Here is a 17,474-nt window from a genome sequence, read left to right as displayed (position 1 = left end):
ACATGGGCTCCATAATATCATCATAATTGCCCCTTTATGTTCAAGTATTTGCAAGCAAACCTCAGACATGATGAGGTCTCTCACAAAGACTGGCCTCACCAATGACGTTGTCTCATGCCTGCCTTGGTCGCCTTTGTGCCGAAGAATTTTGGAAATGTGTTCAATCTCTCTTTTGTCTTGACTTTATAAACCAGAAGCATTTCCCAGAACTGATTACACTGAATTTTTTAGATTTATAAAAGTGTCAAATGTCCTTGTAGAACACTGTGTCTCCATTGGCAACTCAGAGTGAAAAATAAGTAAGGAAAAAGACGGAGAGAAATCGGGCTTGTTTTCATGGGGAAATGATATATCTAGCTTGATAATTCTTGCTTATAAAACTACTAGTCAAAAAAAATGTAATTAAAAATTGTATGTGAATTTTCAGACCAAATACTGACACTGTCATATTTCCTGGAGTTCTAATAAAAATGCCAAACATGAAATTTGATTTATGCCCTGTTTTCCTTCTCTGCAAATGCCACTCTGAATATCTACAAGTCACATCTTTGTCTTCTTCCTGTACCTTGTGAAGATGGCTTAATGAATATTTATTATCTGGCATCAGTCATATTGTTCGGTTTATATATTTGCACATATGGGGAGATGAGAGAAAAATTTGAGGGAATCAGTTTTATCCTGTTGGGAGGCTCCTTGTGTGGGACGGAGACAGTTTGTGGACTCGGTTCAGAGAGCTAGGGCTTCAGGTTTGAAGCAATCCTCTTGTCTTGTGTTCCCAAGAGCTGGGATTTACAGGCTCGAGAAATTGCTTTGAATAATAACTGTTATGTTATAGTAAAAATGGTAATAAAGGGACTTTGAAGTTAAAGAGAAATTCTTGCAGTGGCCCCAGTCTAAACTCTTGTATAGAATCTTCAAAAAGTTAAGTATCATCATAAGCACAATTTCTTACTTAAAAAATAGAAACACTAACAACAGAAAGATCCTTTCCAATTTCAGAATGAATGGGAATGAAATGAGGGAAAGGGTGGGAAAGGAGGTCAGATATGCAGAATGTGTATCATGATGATGAGTAAAATACAGAAAAGAATGGGTGACGAGGAGAAAGGAAGTGACGGGCTTCCTGACCAAGAGGAGAGAAATAAAGGCATCACAGGTGACACTTGCTTGGAGACAGCAGTAGAACCATATTATTAAAGATAATATAAAGCTTGTGTCATGAAATTGGGCTAATGTAGGTGCTAGAGTTGAGACATTGCTGTCTTCGAGGTATAAAGAGATGGTGTGTGAGCCTCCATAAGCATCAGGCTAGATCTGGTGTCTGTTTCCTCATGCAGATGATGCCGGGAGGGAAATCTATATTCCATCGCTTCTAACGCCCACACACTCAGAGTTGGTGGGCTTATGGTTAGCATTTGAACTGACAAATACTGATTTAACTAATCTGTGCAATAAAAAATGGCTAAAATATACCATATTCAATTATAATTTATTTCAAAACATAAGACTTCTAGCAATATCTACGCTGCCCTGACCAAGTCTGATCTTCCTTGCAGACTCTAGTGTCCTCATCTATTAAACAAGGAAATGTCAGCTAACAAATCACACAAGTCCTTTAAGAAGTACAGCATCAGAAGTCCGATTATATGTTCATTTTACACGCATCTTAAAAATTTAATTGAAATTTGGGGTCTGTGTGTGTGTGTGCCCGCGCGTGTGCGTGCGCAAGTGCACATGCACAGCCATTCTGACATGTGAGTGCAGTGCCTATAGATTCCAGAAGAGGGTGCCACAGCCCCTAGATGGAGCTTAAGTTCCAGGCAATTGTGAGACACCCAACATGGGTGCCTAGAACAATACTGGCCTTCTGGAAGAGCAGGAGGTACTCTTAGGCACTGAACCATCTCTCCAGTTCCCCCAGCTTCAACCCATCTCTACCAGGTTGCCTATAGGTTACAAATCAGAGCACAGGTTTCTGTTTTCACAGCCGTGAAACACAGACTTTGAGCTCTGACTGCGTTTCCAGTGATAGATACATTCCATCACTGTCCTGCTTACCACTAAATAGTTTGACTGACACATTTAATGTCATTGCTTTATTTTATTTTGGCAAAGTTGGGCTTTCCAAGCTTCTTTTTAAAAAATTTCCAGACCTAGAATAAGTGGAGACCTGCTTTAGAGAGTGACTGTGGGTTTACATAACGTCAGTGACAGGCACTATAAATGACGGGCAGTGTCTAGCCCAGGCCATGTGAGCAATGGAAAGGAGATGGCAGTGTGGAGCTGACAAGCGGAAGTTTATTTCCAAACTTTGCTTTAAATTTTGCAGCAGTTGTGATGACACAGTCTTGAAAAGAGTTTGACTCAGAGACTTATTTTTCAGCTTTCACTCTCTCTATAGAATCAGGTCAATCAGGTCTTCCCATCTAAGGAAGAATGTTGAATTAATCCCAAGGCACTAACCAGCAAGGGTTTTACTGTGGAGTCTATATTTGGATTCACTGAAGCATCCATAAACTACATATGTCCTAAAGTTGAACCCCGAATCAAACTGAAATTAACGTATTCATTTTACAAAGGGATAAATAGAACATTTTATTAACACTTGTTTTGCAGCAATGAAATGACAGTTCACATCTTTTTATTCAGCACAGCAAAGGTTATGGTCACATGGCCGTACTTCGAGACACAAAGCAGGGGGAGTTTTAGACTCCTAAGGTCAGGAGTGGTTTGCATTTAGAAACAAACTTCATCTTTTATATTTGCAGTAGCAGGACCTCCAGTCAAGAGCACAGGACACGGAACAGATCAAATACCCAGAAGAGACACAGAAGCACACCAGGTGACATTTTGCGTTAGATTGGGATATGCATTCTTATCACCGCGGAACATCGTAAAGGATTCTGATGTTGACTTTTTTAAAAGGAAGAAATCATTGCTACCACAAGCAACACAGGGATAATTTACAAACGGGAGGTTTTATGCTTTGCACTTATTGCTTGGTACACAAATGTTGCAGTTCTTGTTGAAATATATTAAGAAATGACGAGCAAAATGCCTTTTTTTCCATCTAAAATTCTATGACTCTATGAAAGTAGAAATTGCAATCCCCTAACCCAACATTAGGTGTATGCTGTTTTTGGTTCTGTGTGAAAAGTATTTGTTATGTTTGTGTGAGTGAATATGTATAAGATATACAGGGATATAGATATAATTTCAATATATTTTGTTCTATATACTCAAGACAAATATCTCGTAAGTGGGACGTTAGGTAATAAAATTGTCTACATATAGAATCTCTATTGTTTATCTTTTCATATATTATATAGCTTTGTGATATGAGTTTCATATAGTCTCTAGTTTCAAGGAAGATTATCTAAATCATTTTCTATATATTTTGTTGTTAATATTGCATTTTAAGGGCTACAGCTTCATAGCAAATTTTATTAGATTCTTTATGATTATATATATATCAATCATTTTCTCCTAATGCAAGTTACAACCAGTACAAAGTTGTAATAAAAAATACATTGAAGTCTATTTCTTCTTTTTTTTTTTTTGCAAAAAAAGTTATGTGATATGTTACATGGAAGTTGAATGTTACTGAAATATGAAGGGTTTGATACTGTCAGGTAGTGAGTGGGAGGGCTTGGAGCATACTCCTCCCGTTACAAGCTCTCTTTCATAAAAAATAAGTGTTTGTACCCAAGCATTTCACAAAACACTGCAAGATAAGCGCTGTGAAGATCACAAAATATCACACACTGTGCACTCCTAACAATAATTCAGTACGAGTTGCTAGCAGCTAGTATACAATGTATTTCTTCAATTAAAAGCTAAAGCCAATCCATGATAAACACGTAATGATCATAGTTCATACCTGATCTAGCCAGCTTTCCATTTTCACCATGTCAGTAGACAGGATTTCCCTGGGATATTTTGCAGTCCAATGTAATAAATAAATCAGTGCAGTTTGCATGATCAAGTAGCTTTGGCTTCCTAACATCTGTCGGATGACATGTGCCAACTATGTCCGTTGTGCCCACTCACAAGGCGGTGGGGCCAACGAATACCTACTTATTTCTACAGTAAACCTTTAAATCACAAACGAAAGGATGAACGACCCGGATGGAAATTACATAACACGACAACTTCCACAGATTGCGCTTGATGGGAATCTCATGGTCTGTTTTGAATTCATACTTTTTAAACAGCGAGACTTGCTTGGTTGATGTGTTTACATGTTTACACCACATTTTTAAAATTATTCTGTGCAATCACAATTAATCACAACACTAAAAATGTATCCAGTGACTAGCTTCGTTATGAATAATCATCTTGGTCCTTAAAGGTGTATGCATCTTGGGATTCTTCCTGAACAAATTCTTCCTTTTTCTCCCAGCCATTAGGCCAGCCTCCGTTCTCCTGTGTGGTGGCGCCGTAAGACTTGGTGGTACCGTAATTTATATAATTCTGCGTGATGTCCCCTGTTTCTTCATCCAGTTCATCTTCATGAATGAAGCCACATTTTTCTTCACTTGTTTCTTCAGGGTCTGCCCAAGGTTGCTTCTCTCCGGAGGCAAATATTGCATAAAATATGACTCCGCCATAGTGGACGAGCGCAGCGATGAGGAAGACGTACTGCCACTCTTCGCGGGACTGTGGTGAGAAAAGCAGGGCTGTGAGAGCGAACTGCATGACTGGGAAGCCGCCCTGTGAGCATGCTCTTCCGCCATGTTTCTCGTGATGCTATTTTCGGGGTTACCTATGCCGTGCAAACACTTTCAAATAAAACTATTTGCTTTGTTATTTAAATTTTTAGGATAAAAGTTTTGAAACAAACTCCTGAATACATCTCCAATCTGCTGAGTTCAAGAATATTCTCTTTTACATTTATTAATCATTCTTCAGCTTTTTGTCTTTTTCTGGTTGGGGGCATCCACTATATAACTGAGGCTAACCTCAAACTTGGTTCTTTCTCCTCAACATTAGAGTGACAGGCATGTGTCATCCCAGCCAGCTCTCCATTGCTTTGTCTTTCTCATTCATTTTCTTCATTTCCATCTATAAAACCTCAAATCTGAAGCTCTCTCTATATATATCTAAGAACTGCTAAATAATAATATTCCTCATAAACTCCTCAATTCTGAATTGAGATTGATGAATAAAGTTGGGAAAGGCTGTTTGTCTATTCTATAATCTAGGGGCAAAGGGTTGAGGGGCTTGGGAATGACATTCTTGCCACAAAGGTGATATCAATAATAGGCATTTCTTTTGTATGTAGCTTGTCTACTTAACATTTCTAAATAAAGAAACAATCTGTGGGCTATTGGAAGTGCTTGAGAAACACCTTGCTTGATGATTGGGGAGGCTGGACCTTCCAGAAGTTACTATAGAGATCTGTCCCTTTGTACTTCATTTGTGCTTCTTACTTAGAAGTGAATGGAACACCCCGAGTACAACAAAGCCCCTTCCCAACCATAAGAGAGAATGTTCTACAATGTAATTGCTCTCCTACCTTGTTCTTGGTCATGGCACCGACAATGATAGGGCAGACCATCCCTGACAGTGTGCCAACGCCATTGGAAATGCCCATCAAGATACTGGCATATCTTGGAGCAATGTCCAAGTGGTTCACATTGAATCCTGAAACAAACACAGAAACATTGGCTCAAGATGGCATCACCTTGAAGAAGCAAGATAGAGAACATCAGAACACATCTTCCCAAAGATACTGGGTGCACACCATGTGCTTTTCATAACTCCATTCAAGGGCATCAAGAGAAAGAAAAGATGTGCCTTTTCCAATACTTATTATGGCTCACTGCAAACATTCTCTTAACAAATTGATCAAGTACAAAGAAAGAAACAGTCAGTCGTTAATCCCAGCACTCGGGAGGTAGAGGCAGGTGGATCTCTGTGAGTTCGAGACCAGCCTGGTCTACAAGAACTAGTTCCAGGACAGGTTCCAAAGCCACAGAGAAACCCTGTCTCGAAACAAAACAAAACAAAACAAACAAACAAACAAAAAACAAAAACAAAAAAAAAGAAAGAAAGAAAAAGAAAGAAACAGTCAGTCGGAGGAAAGGTGAGCAATAATAATTCTAAGTGATGTCTCTGAATGTTATAACCATTGTCCAACACATAGATAATTGCTAGCAAAATCAAGATGTAATATAGAGAGGTAAAGAGGATAACTCTTACCAGAGATAGCAAATCCACTAAATCCTACTGCAAGCACCAAGAAGGAGATGGCCACTCCTCTAGTGTGAGAATAGCCAACAACCAGAAGCAGGGTGGCTTCCATGCCAAAACCTTTGGAGGCAAGCACAGGAGAGTATTAGTTTTCTGAGAATTGTTTACAATGTATTTTAATCATATTCATCTCCTCCCCCAAATCCTCCTAGAACCACCCTTGCTTTCTTACTCGTTCAATTGTGTGTCCTTGAAAAAAAAAAAGAAAGAAAGAAACAAAAAAAGCAATCAAGTCAAATTTGTGGTGTCCATATATTCTTGGGTATGTGGCCTTCCACTGGGTTATGGTCAACTTATTAGGGGCTACACTCTTAAAGAACTAATTCTCCTTCTCTCATCAACTACCAATTGCCTATGGCTCCTTACCTAGGGGAGCCTCTCCTCCCAGTGCAACAGTGGCATAAATATAATTGGCTTAACAACCATTCATATAACTTTAATCCTACTCCACAAGATCAACCCATATGTGGCAGGCACCAGGCCAAGAACTTGAGCTTAGACAAGTCCTATATGAGAACTTTCTAATATTCCTCTGCTAAATCAATATTCTATTAATGACTTACCTTTAAACACATTTATGAACTTATCTCTGAACCCACATCAGAGAAGTTTCTGCTTACAGTAGGTAATGATCAACACAGAGACCCACAATTGGCCAAGGTTTAGAGAATAAGAGACTACAGAAATCTCAGCACCAAACAGAACATAGGTACTGTGCGTGAGTGCACGCGCGCGCATACACACAACAAGGCTCAGGGATCATTGTGGAAGAGGGCACAGAAAGAGTGTAAGAAATAGAGGCAGCAGATGACTACAAGGAAACAGCCTTCTTGACACAGGAGGGCAGCTTCACATATGAACTCACAGACACTGCGACAGTATGCATAAAACCTGTACAAGCCTAAGTCAGACTAAACCCAACAAAATTGCTATAACTTTTAAAATTATAGTATAAAATTATAGTAAAACTTTTTATATTATAAAATTATAGTATAATTTTTACAAAGAAACCAAGACTACTAATATTTCTCATTCATACCAATATGGACAATATACCTCAGAAACACATAAGGCTAATAATTTATGCCAGAGATTATTGGGGCATTCATTATGTGCTTCTTAAGTCCAAATTAACCTGAAGTTTTAGTGATTAGAAGTTTAGTGACAATGTATACAAATGACTTTGTTAAGTGGGGGTCTTAAAATGAGTGTTGAAAACCTTGGCCATGGGAAAATGATTTGAAATGAGCTATGAAGGTGTATATCTACACACGTGTAGAAAATCAGATTCATGCATGTAGATCACAGAGCCCTCAAACAGGAACATATGCTTGCCACTCCACAGGTACTTACCACCACAATTCATGATCTTTCTCACGGTAGTTGTTGAAAGAATTTGTTTGCTTCTCAGAAAATCTGCAATTTGCCCCCCGATAGGCACAATGATTGTCATGACAAGGTGTGGGACTGCAGACAGCATGCCAACCTGATCAAAGCCAGAGGGGGAGAAAAGCAGGAGAGAATAAAGAGAGCGGGGAATTGAGTGACCCTGGCATTCCGAATCTGTCTTCATCTGCTCCTTGAGTCAAGAAAGGTGAAACACTGTTTCCAAATGCAAACTCGCTCTCCTAGAGTAAGCAGTAATGTTCACAGAGTAAATCGGGAAAGCTAAGTAAATTTACTTTGATCCTTTCTCTGTGTTCTTAAAGAAGGAAAACTTTTATTGCTACGTTATGATTCAGTGTGTTCTGCATTCATGAATCAACCCTTCTGAATCTCATCAGTGAGTCACACTTGTTTATCATTTCACGTCCTTAAGTATGTTCGCACAAATGCATCATTGATAAGAGGAAAAATGCGGAGGAAGGGATCTCGGGAGGAAAGAGATGCCTTCGGCCCTCAGCAAGGCTGGATTCAAATTTTCCATTTTATTCAAAAGGTGAAAGACTACACATTTACATTTTAAGACACCTCTTCTAAATTTCATAGCATAGATTTCATTTATGAAAACCTCATGTGAGTTCTTCAATTTTACTCATTTGCAGTCAAATGCAGTCACATGGTTATACTGTGGTATGCAGCCTTTGAACATTTCACAGAAATTAGGACAACCCCAAATCTAGCATGCCTTCAATATACGTTTTTTTTTTTTTTGTTGTTTGTATTCTGAGACAGGGTTTCCTTGTGTAACAGTCCTAGCTGACCTGGAACTAGCTCTTGTATACCAGGCTGGCCTCGAACTCTATGCCTCTGCCTCCCGAATGCTGGGATTAAAGTCATGCATTACCACCACCCGGCTCAATACACATTTTTAACAATTAACTATGAACAAGAGGCAGTTCCCTAGGTATTGAGGGAGAGGGTATATGAAAAGAAAATAACACATCTAAATAGGCTATTGCCACATGAATAAATGGCCTCACTTTGGACAACGTTGGGCAAGGGAAAGACTGGGATGGATTGTTTTGTGTCTAAGCACATCTTCCATGTAGATTTTTTGGAGATATGAAAGGCAGATTCTGTTCTTTGTTTGGAAGTGGCACACAGAATGTTGTTCACACTCACAAGTGAGGGTCATGGCCATGCCTAGTTGAGAGAGAGAAGTGCTCCAAGACAGATTAAAGGTTTCAACGGTTGGGTTCTCTCTTCTGCTTAGGGTGGGAATTTTTATACTTTTATTATTGAATGAGGAAGCTGATATTGAAAGGGGCAATTTTTAAACAGTACTACACAGTTCTAAAGACCGAGCTCGTATTGTGGATATGCTCAGCAACTGGGCCACATGTGGGGGAAAAAAGGAAATTTAAATAGGGCATTGCCGTATAAACTGCTTGTTTGCTTGCAAGTGGGTGTTCAGCAAATGTGGCATAAATAAAAATAAAAGGTAATTGAGTGAGTGGAAAATATCATGATTTTGAGAATAGCATGTTGGAAAGCTACAGCGGTCCTTTATTCTTAGTCACCAGAGATATATGCCAGAATACAACGTAAACCAGGAGGCTGCTGCAGAGAACACACCCCAGAGCACACAAGTAAAGGTTTTCCCAGAAACCCAGTTCATGCTTTCATTTCACAGATGCAGGCTACCTGCTTGAGAGTGACGTTTTCTGTCCGTATGAAAGGTGTTGCATCTGAAAAGAGCCTTACACTGGGCAGCCTCAGCTACCTACTGTCCACTCGGATAAACATTTTTTCCACTTTGCATTAGCAAGGAGCAAAGATAAAACCTTTACTTATTACTCTTTCAGCAGAGTCAGGAACACAAATGTAAGGATCTAACAGCTACAGACCACTGAGAGGTAAGTTTTGGTCTCTGCTTTAGTGCCTGGAAATATGGGATCCTCTAGTTTCCTAGGCAAAATTTCCTGAGACTTATCCATGTTTAGGTCTTCTCGGCTCTGGTGCCTTATTATTATGAATAATTAGTTCTTCATACAGTATCCGACTCATCTGTCCCCTCTTGGATTGCCTTTAGTTTGCTCATCTTCCGAAGGTTTTAGGAGAGTAAAATGTGTATTTAGCACCTACAACCTATTCTTCTTAGTAGGTCCTTGAGCAATCCTCCTCCCTCTGCTGTGCCAACTGTATCTGAACCATTTTCTGACTCTGTCAAGAGGCAGAATGAAACACAGCCTCTCCAACTGAGGAACTCAAAGGAAACAAATGTCTCCTCTCATTTGATTGGTCCCTGTATTTTGAGGTTTAAAAGTGCTCATTAAAATCCTGGAATTGACTGCGCTCTGATTTGCCATTCTCAGAGGATCTGAAAATACGTACATACTATTAGGAAATACACACACACATACACACACACACAAACACACACCCCCCCACACACAAAGAGTTAACTAATATAGTTCACTTACATTCATGTACAGTGTATGCACACATTAGGTCCTATATATGACTATGCAATACTGTATACGGTGTGTATGTGTGTGTGTGTGTATGTATGTGTGTGTGTGAGAGAGAATGCATGTGAACTCATTTTGTCTTAACTAAGGAAGCATTTTGGAATGAAGATTAAGGTGTTCCCTGTGTGGCTCTATCTATAGGATATCCACTTTAGTGAGGTTTAGGAAAGCCACCTTCTATGCAAGCATATCATTTTTTATAAAATTTGTTTCACTTCTGAAAGATAGTATTAAAGCTCTCACTTATAGATAAGGAAATTAAGGATGCTAATTATTCAAAATTCAACCCCAAGTTGTAGGTCAACCCTTCATTGTAAAGCTTGGGTTCAAAGCCACAATCACCTGGACACACCTAGATTTCCTACGTCCACCATGATTTCAAATTTTTTTTCAAGTAAGTTGGAGAATTTAAAACATTATTTATTTATCAGCTTAATAAAAAATCTTCAGTTCACACAGCATGGAGAATGTAACTGCAGCTTTAGCTTAAAAATAACAAGCTAATTAATCTATCCATATGTAAGTTCATTTAGTTTGTGCACACTGCCCCTGATTTGATTCAGGTGTTTTCAGCTAATTGGAGACAGGAAGATCATGTTATTACCGTCAGTTGGCATCTCTCCCCACCCCCACGAGTCCTGGCTTTATTAATAGTCTCCGAGTGCCACATTTGCCCTAGATTGTGAAAATGGACTCACACCTCCAGCAGTCTTTGTTGAAAGGTGTGACACTCTCCGAGGTCCCAAGGCTGCCCTGCGATGTTTGATCAGCTCCAGGGAGAAGAGGCTGGTCTACAGCAGCCATTCTTCTCAGGGAGAGGGGAGCTGTTTCCTTAGAAACGGCCGCTTCAGAAGAGCTCTTAGGCCAGCCACTGCCAGGCTTAGGCTTTCTCTAGCCCAGCTCTCAGATAGCCTTTCAAGTAGAGACACAATATGAACAGCCCGAGCCCAGCTGGACTTATGTAACAACACAAGGGGAAATGGCACGATCACTGCCAGCAAAGATAAATGGATTCAGAACTCAGCAGAGAGCTGCACACAGAGCTCAGAGCTGGCTCTCAACATTGACCTGCTAAGTGTGTGGCTAGATGTACAGGTCCCCTGATGTATGACACTGTACAGGGGTTTGAAACAGAAATGAGTATCCATGCCTTAAGTGTGTAACTAGTTAGTATGCCTTTCGGCAATTTCAATAATTACCCTCAGTTCTGTTTTGTCAAGTCAAACAGGAATGATGATAGCTATCCGCCTGTTCTACCAGATGAGGTTATTCGTGAGTAGGAAAGAAACTTCTAGAATTTCCTATCCCTACACAAAAGGAGTTTTTAAAGTTGAGTTCTCCCTTATAGAAAATCTGGAAATACTTTTATTTCTGTACCTATAAACAAATTGTCTTACACACCCTGTGTGTGTGAACTGGCAACACAAGATTTTTTTTGTCTATATGTACAAAACTGCAAATATTCAGGGAAGAAAGAGTAGTGCTGCATTTGTGAATAAAACAACGTATCCTATAAAAGACTCAGCAAATGCTTGCTAGACTAAGCCATATGAACAAAGTATAAGGATGTTTTCAGCTTTTTGATTTGCTAAGTGTTTCTTTCAACTGGACAGGTCTCTGAGAACACAGAAGGAAAGGTTGATAGTAACTGAAGCACAGTTCCATTAGAATGGGTTGTCTTTTTTGTAAGCAGTTTGCTTGCCTTGGACTGAAAGTTGTATTATTTATGTATAGGAAACGGGCTGCATTGTTGCTCAGAATCACTGAGATGTAAGCTACAGGAAGGCAGAGATGAGACTCTTTTTGCCTGGAACCCCAGAAATAAAGAGATATTTCTATCAGGGAACAGTATAGACTAAGGGAGACACACACACACACACACTTTTCGGGAAATAAATCATGAAAGTTTGAAGACAAAATTTTGGCTAAAGAAAAAAAAACATTCACTTAAATATAGATATTATCTAGTATTTTAATAAACTGAACTTGTACATACTTTGCTGATTTCGAATCCAAAAACTTCCTCAAAATAAGCTGGCTGACTGATGAGCAGTAAGTAAAAGGTCCAACTTCTACAGAAGTTTGCAACGATTATCGCATAGACGGGCATGGACGTAAAAAACTTCCTCCACGGGGTCTTGAATTTCTGGAAGTCCAAAGAGAGTGTTACTCTAGCTCAGGAGCATGGGCTGGAACAAGAGTATGGGATGAGATGGCAATGGCAGCTTTTTCAGTTGACGTAGGCATATGAATAATCATTAAAAGAGAAAACAGCTCCAGTCTATTCCTCGGGTTAAACAGTCTGGTTTTTAAAGTATGCAAGATTTTTAATTAAATTAAAAAACTGTGGGTTCTAGTTAAATAAGATTTTTAAAGCGGTTTCCCCCCAAGCAAAATATTGCCAAGTCAGTGGCTTTATGAAATCTAAAATCTTGAAAGTTGAATGTACTTGGACAAGAAAGAAAATAAAAGAACACGTTATTGCCCACCCTCTCTGTCGCCTCAACCATCATCTATCTGTGAATTCCCTTGATAGTTAGTGGGAAGTGATACATTTTATGACACTGGGGTATAAGTTCCAGAAATAGTTCTGTGGTGTTGAGATTCACCAGGTACAGCCCAGGACATCATGGCCAGCTAATTATGACATTTGAGTCTCTTCAAAATAAAAACAAAATACCCAGAGATGATTTGCTGTGGTTATAATACCTTTAAAAACTAAACCTCATACACTTAATATTTTAGACTTCAAACTATTTATCATTATCACAAATACTTTCTCTTGAAGATCAAAGCTATAGCTGCCAAAGAAATGATCTCCCAAAATAACCTCATTCACTGTTAATTGTGTCCTTGTCATGATAATATGATCAACAGAGGAAGCAAATTTTCTCAACAAATTTAGTAATTACTCCTGAGTGTCGAACTCCATAATTGTTAGTATTAAACTGTCTGTGCTCAGATATTCAAAAATCACTTAAAACATAGAATAGCAAGAACTCATGTTGTGGTGATCAGGAATGTATGTGATACGAGAGAGAGAGAGAGAGAGAGAGAGAGAGAGAGAGAGAGAGAGAGAGAGAGAGGAGGGGGGGAGGGGGAGGGGGAGAGGGAGAGGTACCAGTAACCCACAGTAAGCAAGGCAGCTTTTGGTAAATGCTTGTTTTGTGAGAGAATGATAGGTAAGTGCAAGAGATAGGTATTTTTGTTTTAATCCTATATGTCACAAATGATGAAAATACTTTACAGATAAATAAAAATGGCCAAAGACAGTAATATGTGCATTAGGATTCCTCCGTGTGTGGAATGGATAAGATCAGCAATGTTTATTCTTACTGGCAGAGTATGTCTTTGCTCATAGCAGGATTATCTTCCCTGAAACTGTATTCCTCAAATGGTAAAGCATTTCCCCAACATGAAGAGAAAAGTCTTAATTTGGTAAAGATATATTTATTTTATCTTGTATATATACATATTTTGCCTCAATGTCTGTCTATGGACCACATGTGTGCCCAGTGCCCACAGAAACCAGAGAAGGGCATCAGATTCCTTGGAACTGGAATTACAGATGGCTGTGAGCTGCCCTATGGGTGCTGGGAATTGAATTCTAGTCCTCTGGAAGAACAAACAGTCACTGTTCTTTCTTAACCACTGAGTCATCTCTCCAGCCCCCAACTCTCTTACTTTTTGCCTAAAAATCACCGGGAACTACAGGCAGATGTATGGCATTCTGACAATGTGCTGTTTATTCAGCAGCCTTGTGAATGTGGTGACAGCAACTTGCCCGAATATGATCCTCACGTTGTTCTGTATCTATATCACCTTCAAAACTATCCCTTAGAGAACAACATAAAAGATTTAAGTCAGACAGTTGACTGGAACCTGTGATCTTTCATTGGATCCACGCCCAGATCAAGTGACTATAAGAGACTATGCAGGTAGGGTGATTCTTACAGGGGTTAGGTGGAAATCTGAATGTGACCCCCGAGACCCTGATTTGGGCAGTGTCAGTGAGTCACTGCTGGTTGTGTTAAATCTGATAGATCTCTATGGAAGAGAATATGGCACATTCGTGGGACAAAAGCTTGAAACTGACCAGAGAAAAACAAACAAACAGGAAAAGATGTCAACTGTGGATGGACCTGTCTGGAGCCTTCTGGGTCCTGAGGAACATAGCCCTCATGTGTGGCCCATACTGCATGCTTTTTAATCAGGCTATAATTTATACGCAAGCTGTGAACATTCTTGGGCTAGTCTATTGCTCCCAAACTCTGAAAGAAATGAACCACATCCCTGAGACATGTTTCTTAAACTTTCCTACACTCCCTGGTTTCTTATCCCCTTGCTGCTGGTCCAATATACATAGCATTCTCCTGTTCACCTGAGCATTCATTGCTCTGGGCTCCTTTAAGAAGCACCCTGGTCTGCTGTCCCTGGTACTCTGGGTATTCTCTCTTCCCTTTTTAGTTATCTCTCTGGGGCATTTTGAGTGCTCTCTGTGGGAACTCTCTGATCACAGATTTCTGGGGCAGTACAGCTGCTGATGTCAGAGAGCCATTGTTGGCTGTGTTAGCAATGTTCAAACAGAACAACTGTGACCGTGCCACCTGCTCTGTCATATGAAGACTTTGGTCCAATAACAAAAAAAAAAAAAAAAAAAAAAGAAAGAAAAAAAAAACACTTGAAATACAAGTTCTAACCCCACTAGAAAAAAAAATCTTGAGTGAGGTAACCCAGACCCAGAAAGATGGTAGGTATTCACTCATAAGTGGATAGTATCTGTAAAGCAAAGGATATTGAGCCTATAGTTCATGATCCTAGAGAAGCTAAGTAACAAGGTGAACCCAAAGAAAAACACACATAGATCCACCTGGAAAGGGGAACTAGACAAAATCTCTTGACAAAATTGGAAGCATGAGGTGAGGGTTGGGGGAGTAGGGAAGACAGAAGGGAAAGATGAGGAAGGAGGGAAGGGATGAGGAGAACTTGAGGGAACTGGATAGTTGAGATGGGTTAAGGACAGATGAGAGCAAGGAAAGAGCTATTTTTGATTGAGGGAGCCATTATGTGACTAGCAAGAAACCTGGCACTAGAGAAATTCCCAGGAATCCACAAGGATGACCCCAGCTAAGACCTTAAGCAATAGAGGAGCAGGGGCCCCAACTGGCCTTGTCCTGAAGTCAGACTGATGAATATCGTAATTATCACCATAGAACTTTCATCCAATGACTGGTGGAAACAGAAGCAGAGACCTGCATCGTAACACTGGACTGAGCTCCCAAAGTCCAAATGAAGAGTGGGAGGAGTGAGAATATGAGCAAAGAGGTCAAGACCATGATCGGTACACCCACTGAAACAGTCTACCGGAGTTAATGGGTGCTCACCAACTCCAGCTGGAAAGAAAGGAAAAAACATATGACCAAACTAGTCCCTCCGAATATATGTAACAGTTGTATGACTGGGGCAGACTGAGGGACCGTTAGCAGCGACTGCAGGATTTATCCCTACTGCTTGTACTGGCTTTTTTGGAACCTATTCTCTTTGGAGGGATATCTTGCTCAGCTTATTTATAGTAAGGAGGGCCTTGAACCTTACCCAAAGCAATATGCCTTACACTCTCTGAGGAGTGGATGGGGGCAGGGTGAGGGGTAGGTGGAGGAGATGGGAGGAGGAGCGGGAGTGGGAACTGGGATTGGTATGTAAAATGAAAATGATAGGTTTTTTTCCTTTTATAAAATAATAAAAAATGTCAAAAAATGTATTCTAAAAAAAAACAAGCTCTAGTTCCATTTGATCTTATTTTAAAATTTTTTGGAAGTAACAGGAACATGTGAAACCTAGTAAGAAGAGAGATAACATAAAGCAAAGAAAACCAGCCTACAAACCACAATTCCAGAGAACTTAGACAACAATGAGGAGACTAAGAGAGACTTACATAGATCTAATCTACATGGGAAGTAGAAAGTAGAAAAAGACAAGATCTCCTATGTAAATTGGGAGCATGGGGACCTTGGGGGAGAGCTGAAGGGGGAGGGGAGAGTCAGGGAGGGAGCAGAGAAAAATGTAGAGCTCAATAAAAATCAATTTAAAAAAAGGAAAAAAAGGCAGTGGGGTAGAGGAAGCGGAAAGTCAGACTATCCTGTTCCTCTAACCCACTGGTTTTCAACCTTCATAATGCTGTGACCCTTATTACAGGTCCCATGTTTTGGTGACCCACAACCATAGAACTATTTTCATTGCTACATCATTACAGTAATTTTGCTATGATCACAAACTGTAATGTAAATATTTTTTGAGAGATAGAGGTTTGTCAGAGGGCTCACAGCCCACAGGTAGAGAACTACCTCTCTAACCCATCTGCTTTTCGTTGGAAAAAAAAATGAAGATAGCAATCATATCGGAAGAAGATCAGTGAGAAGGGATGGGAGTAAGGAGAGGGGGGGAGGGAGGAAGAGAGAGAGAGAGAGAGAGAGAGAGAGAGAGAGAGAGAGAGAGAGAGAGAGAGAGAGAGAGATTGGTGCCAAGCTTTTACTTAAAAATGAACTGTAGCACAGTTAAGCCAGGAAGGTGAGGTGAACAGCAAAATTAGGTGTAGGCACCATAATGAAATGCTTACTTCCATTGCGCCTAACAGATTCGCGCTCTCTCCAATGCTCTCTTCTATGTACCTACGTTCTTCGTCTGTAATGGTAGGATGCTTTGCAGGACTCTCATAAGACACCAGAAGCCAGAACATGTACCAGACCATGCCAAAGCTTCCTGCAAACAAGCAAACCAAGGATTAACAAGGAGGGGATCAAAGACAGTCTCAGAAACAGAGCTAACAGTTAAAGGTTGAAGAGACACAGTAATCTCCATGAGGATCGTTTGGTTTGGTGTGGGCACTGACTTTAGCTACTGCTTCCTGTCCTCTGTCTCTGGACATCAGGTTTCTCAGAGGCTGACACCATGGTTCGTATCTTTGTCTCTAGTTAGGTAGTACTGATATCCAAAACACTCACAAGCAGCTACTACAGGTTAGAAGTTGGGAGCTTAGTCACACATCTCATACTCTGTTCCCGAGCTGTCCCAGGCTAGACACAATGCCAGACAGTGGAAGAGTAAGGAACAAGACCAAGTTACTCATTTTGGAGGATCCCCATAGAGTGAGAGGTGAATCCTTTTCTTATTTACTCAGAAAAATACAGAAGAGTTTGCCAGCCTAAATGACCACATTAGATAATTATGGACCTCCACGACTAATACAGAAGCCCTTCACATGATGTGCCCATACACTGAATATTCTAGTTCAGACTTCATTGACTT

General features: G+C 40.0%; 1 protein-coding gene across 1 annotated transcript in view; it reads right to left on the bottom strand.

Moving 5' to 3' along the window:
• Positions 1-2,543: 2,543 nt before the first annotated feature.
• Positions 2,544-17,474, bottom strand: part of Slc17a6 (solute carrier family 17 member 6) — a 42,307-nt gene continuing 27,376 nt past the window's right edge. The window contains exons 7-12 of the mRNA XM_057756160.1: positions 16,786-16,928; positions 12,166-12,315; positions 7,609-7,741; positions 6,205-6,315; positions 5,519-5,646; positions 2,544-4,659 (exon numbers count right to left, since the gene is read on the bottom strand). Of these exons, the coding sequence (XP_057612143.1) occupies positions 4,324-4,659; positions 5,519-5,646; positions 6,205-6,315; positions 7,609-7,741; positions 12,166-12,315; positions 16,786-16,928 (1,001 nt within the window). The 3' untranslated portion in view covers positions 2,544-4,323. The remainder of the gene's footprint in view (positions 4,660-5,518; positions 5,647-6,204; positions 6,316-7,608; positions 7,742-12,165; positions 12,316-16,785; positions 16,929-17,474) is intronic.

This window comes from Chionomys nivalis, chromosome 23 (assembly GCF_950005125.1).
Source record: "Chionomys nivalis chromosome 23, mChiNiv1.1, whole genome shotgun sequence".
Lineage (NCBI taxonomy): Eukaryota > Metazoa > Chordata > Mammalia > Rodentia > Cricetidae > Chionomys > Chionomys nivalis.
The sequence above is the reverse complement of the archived record's forward strand: the minus strand, read 5'-3'. Positions and strand labels throughout refer to the sequence as shown.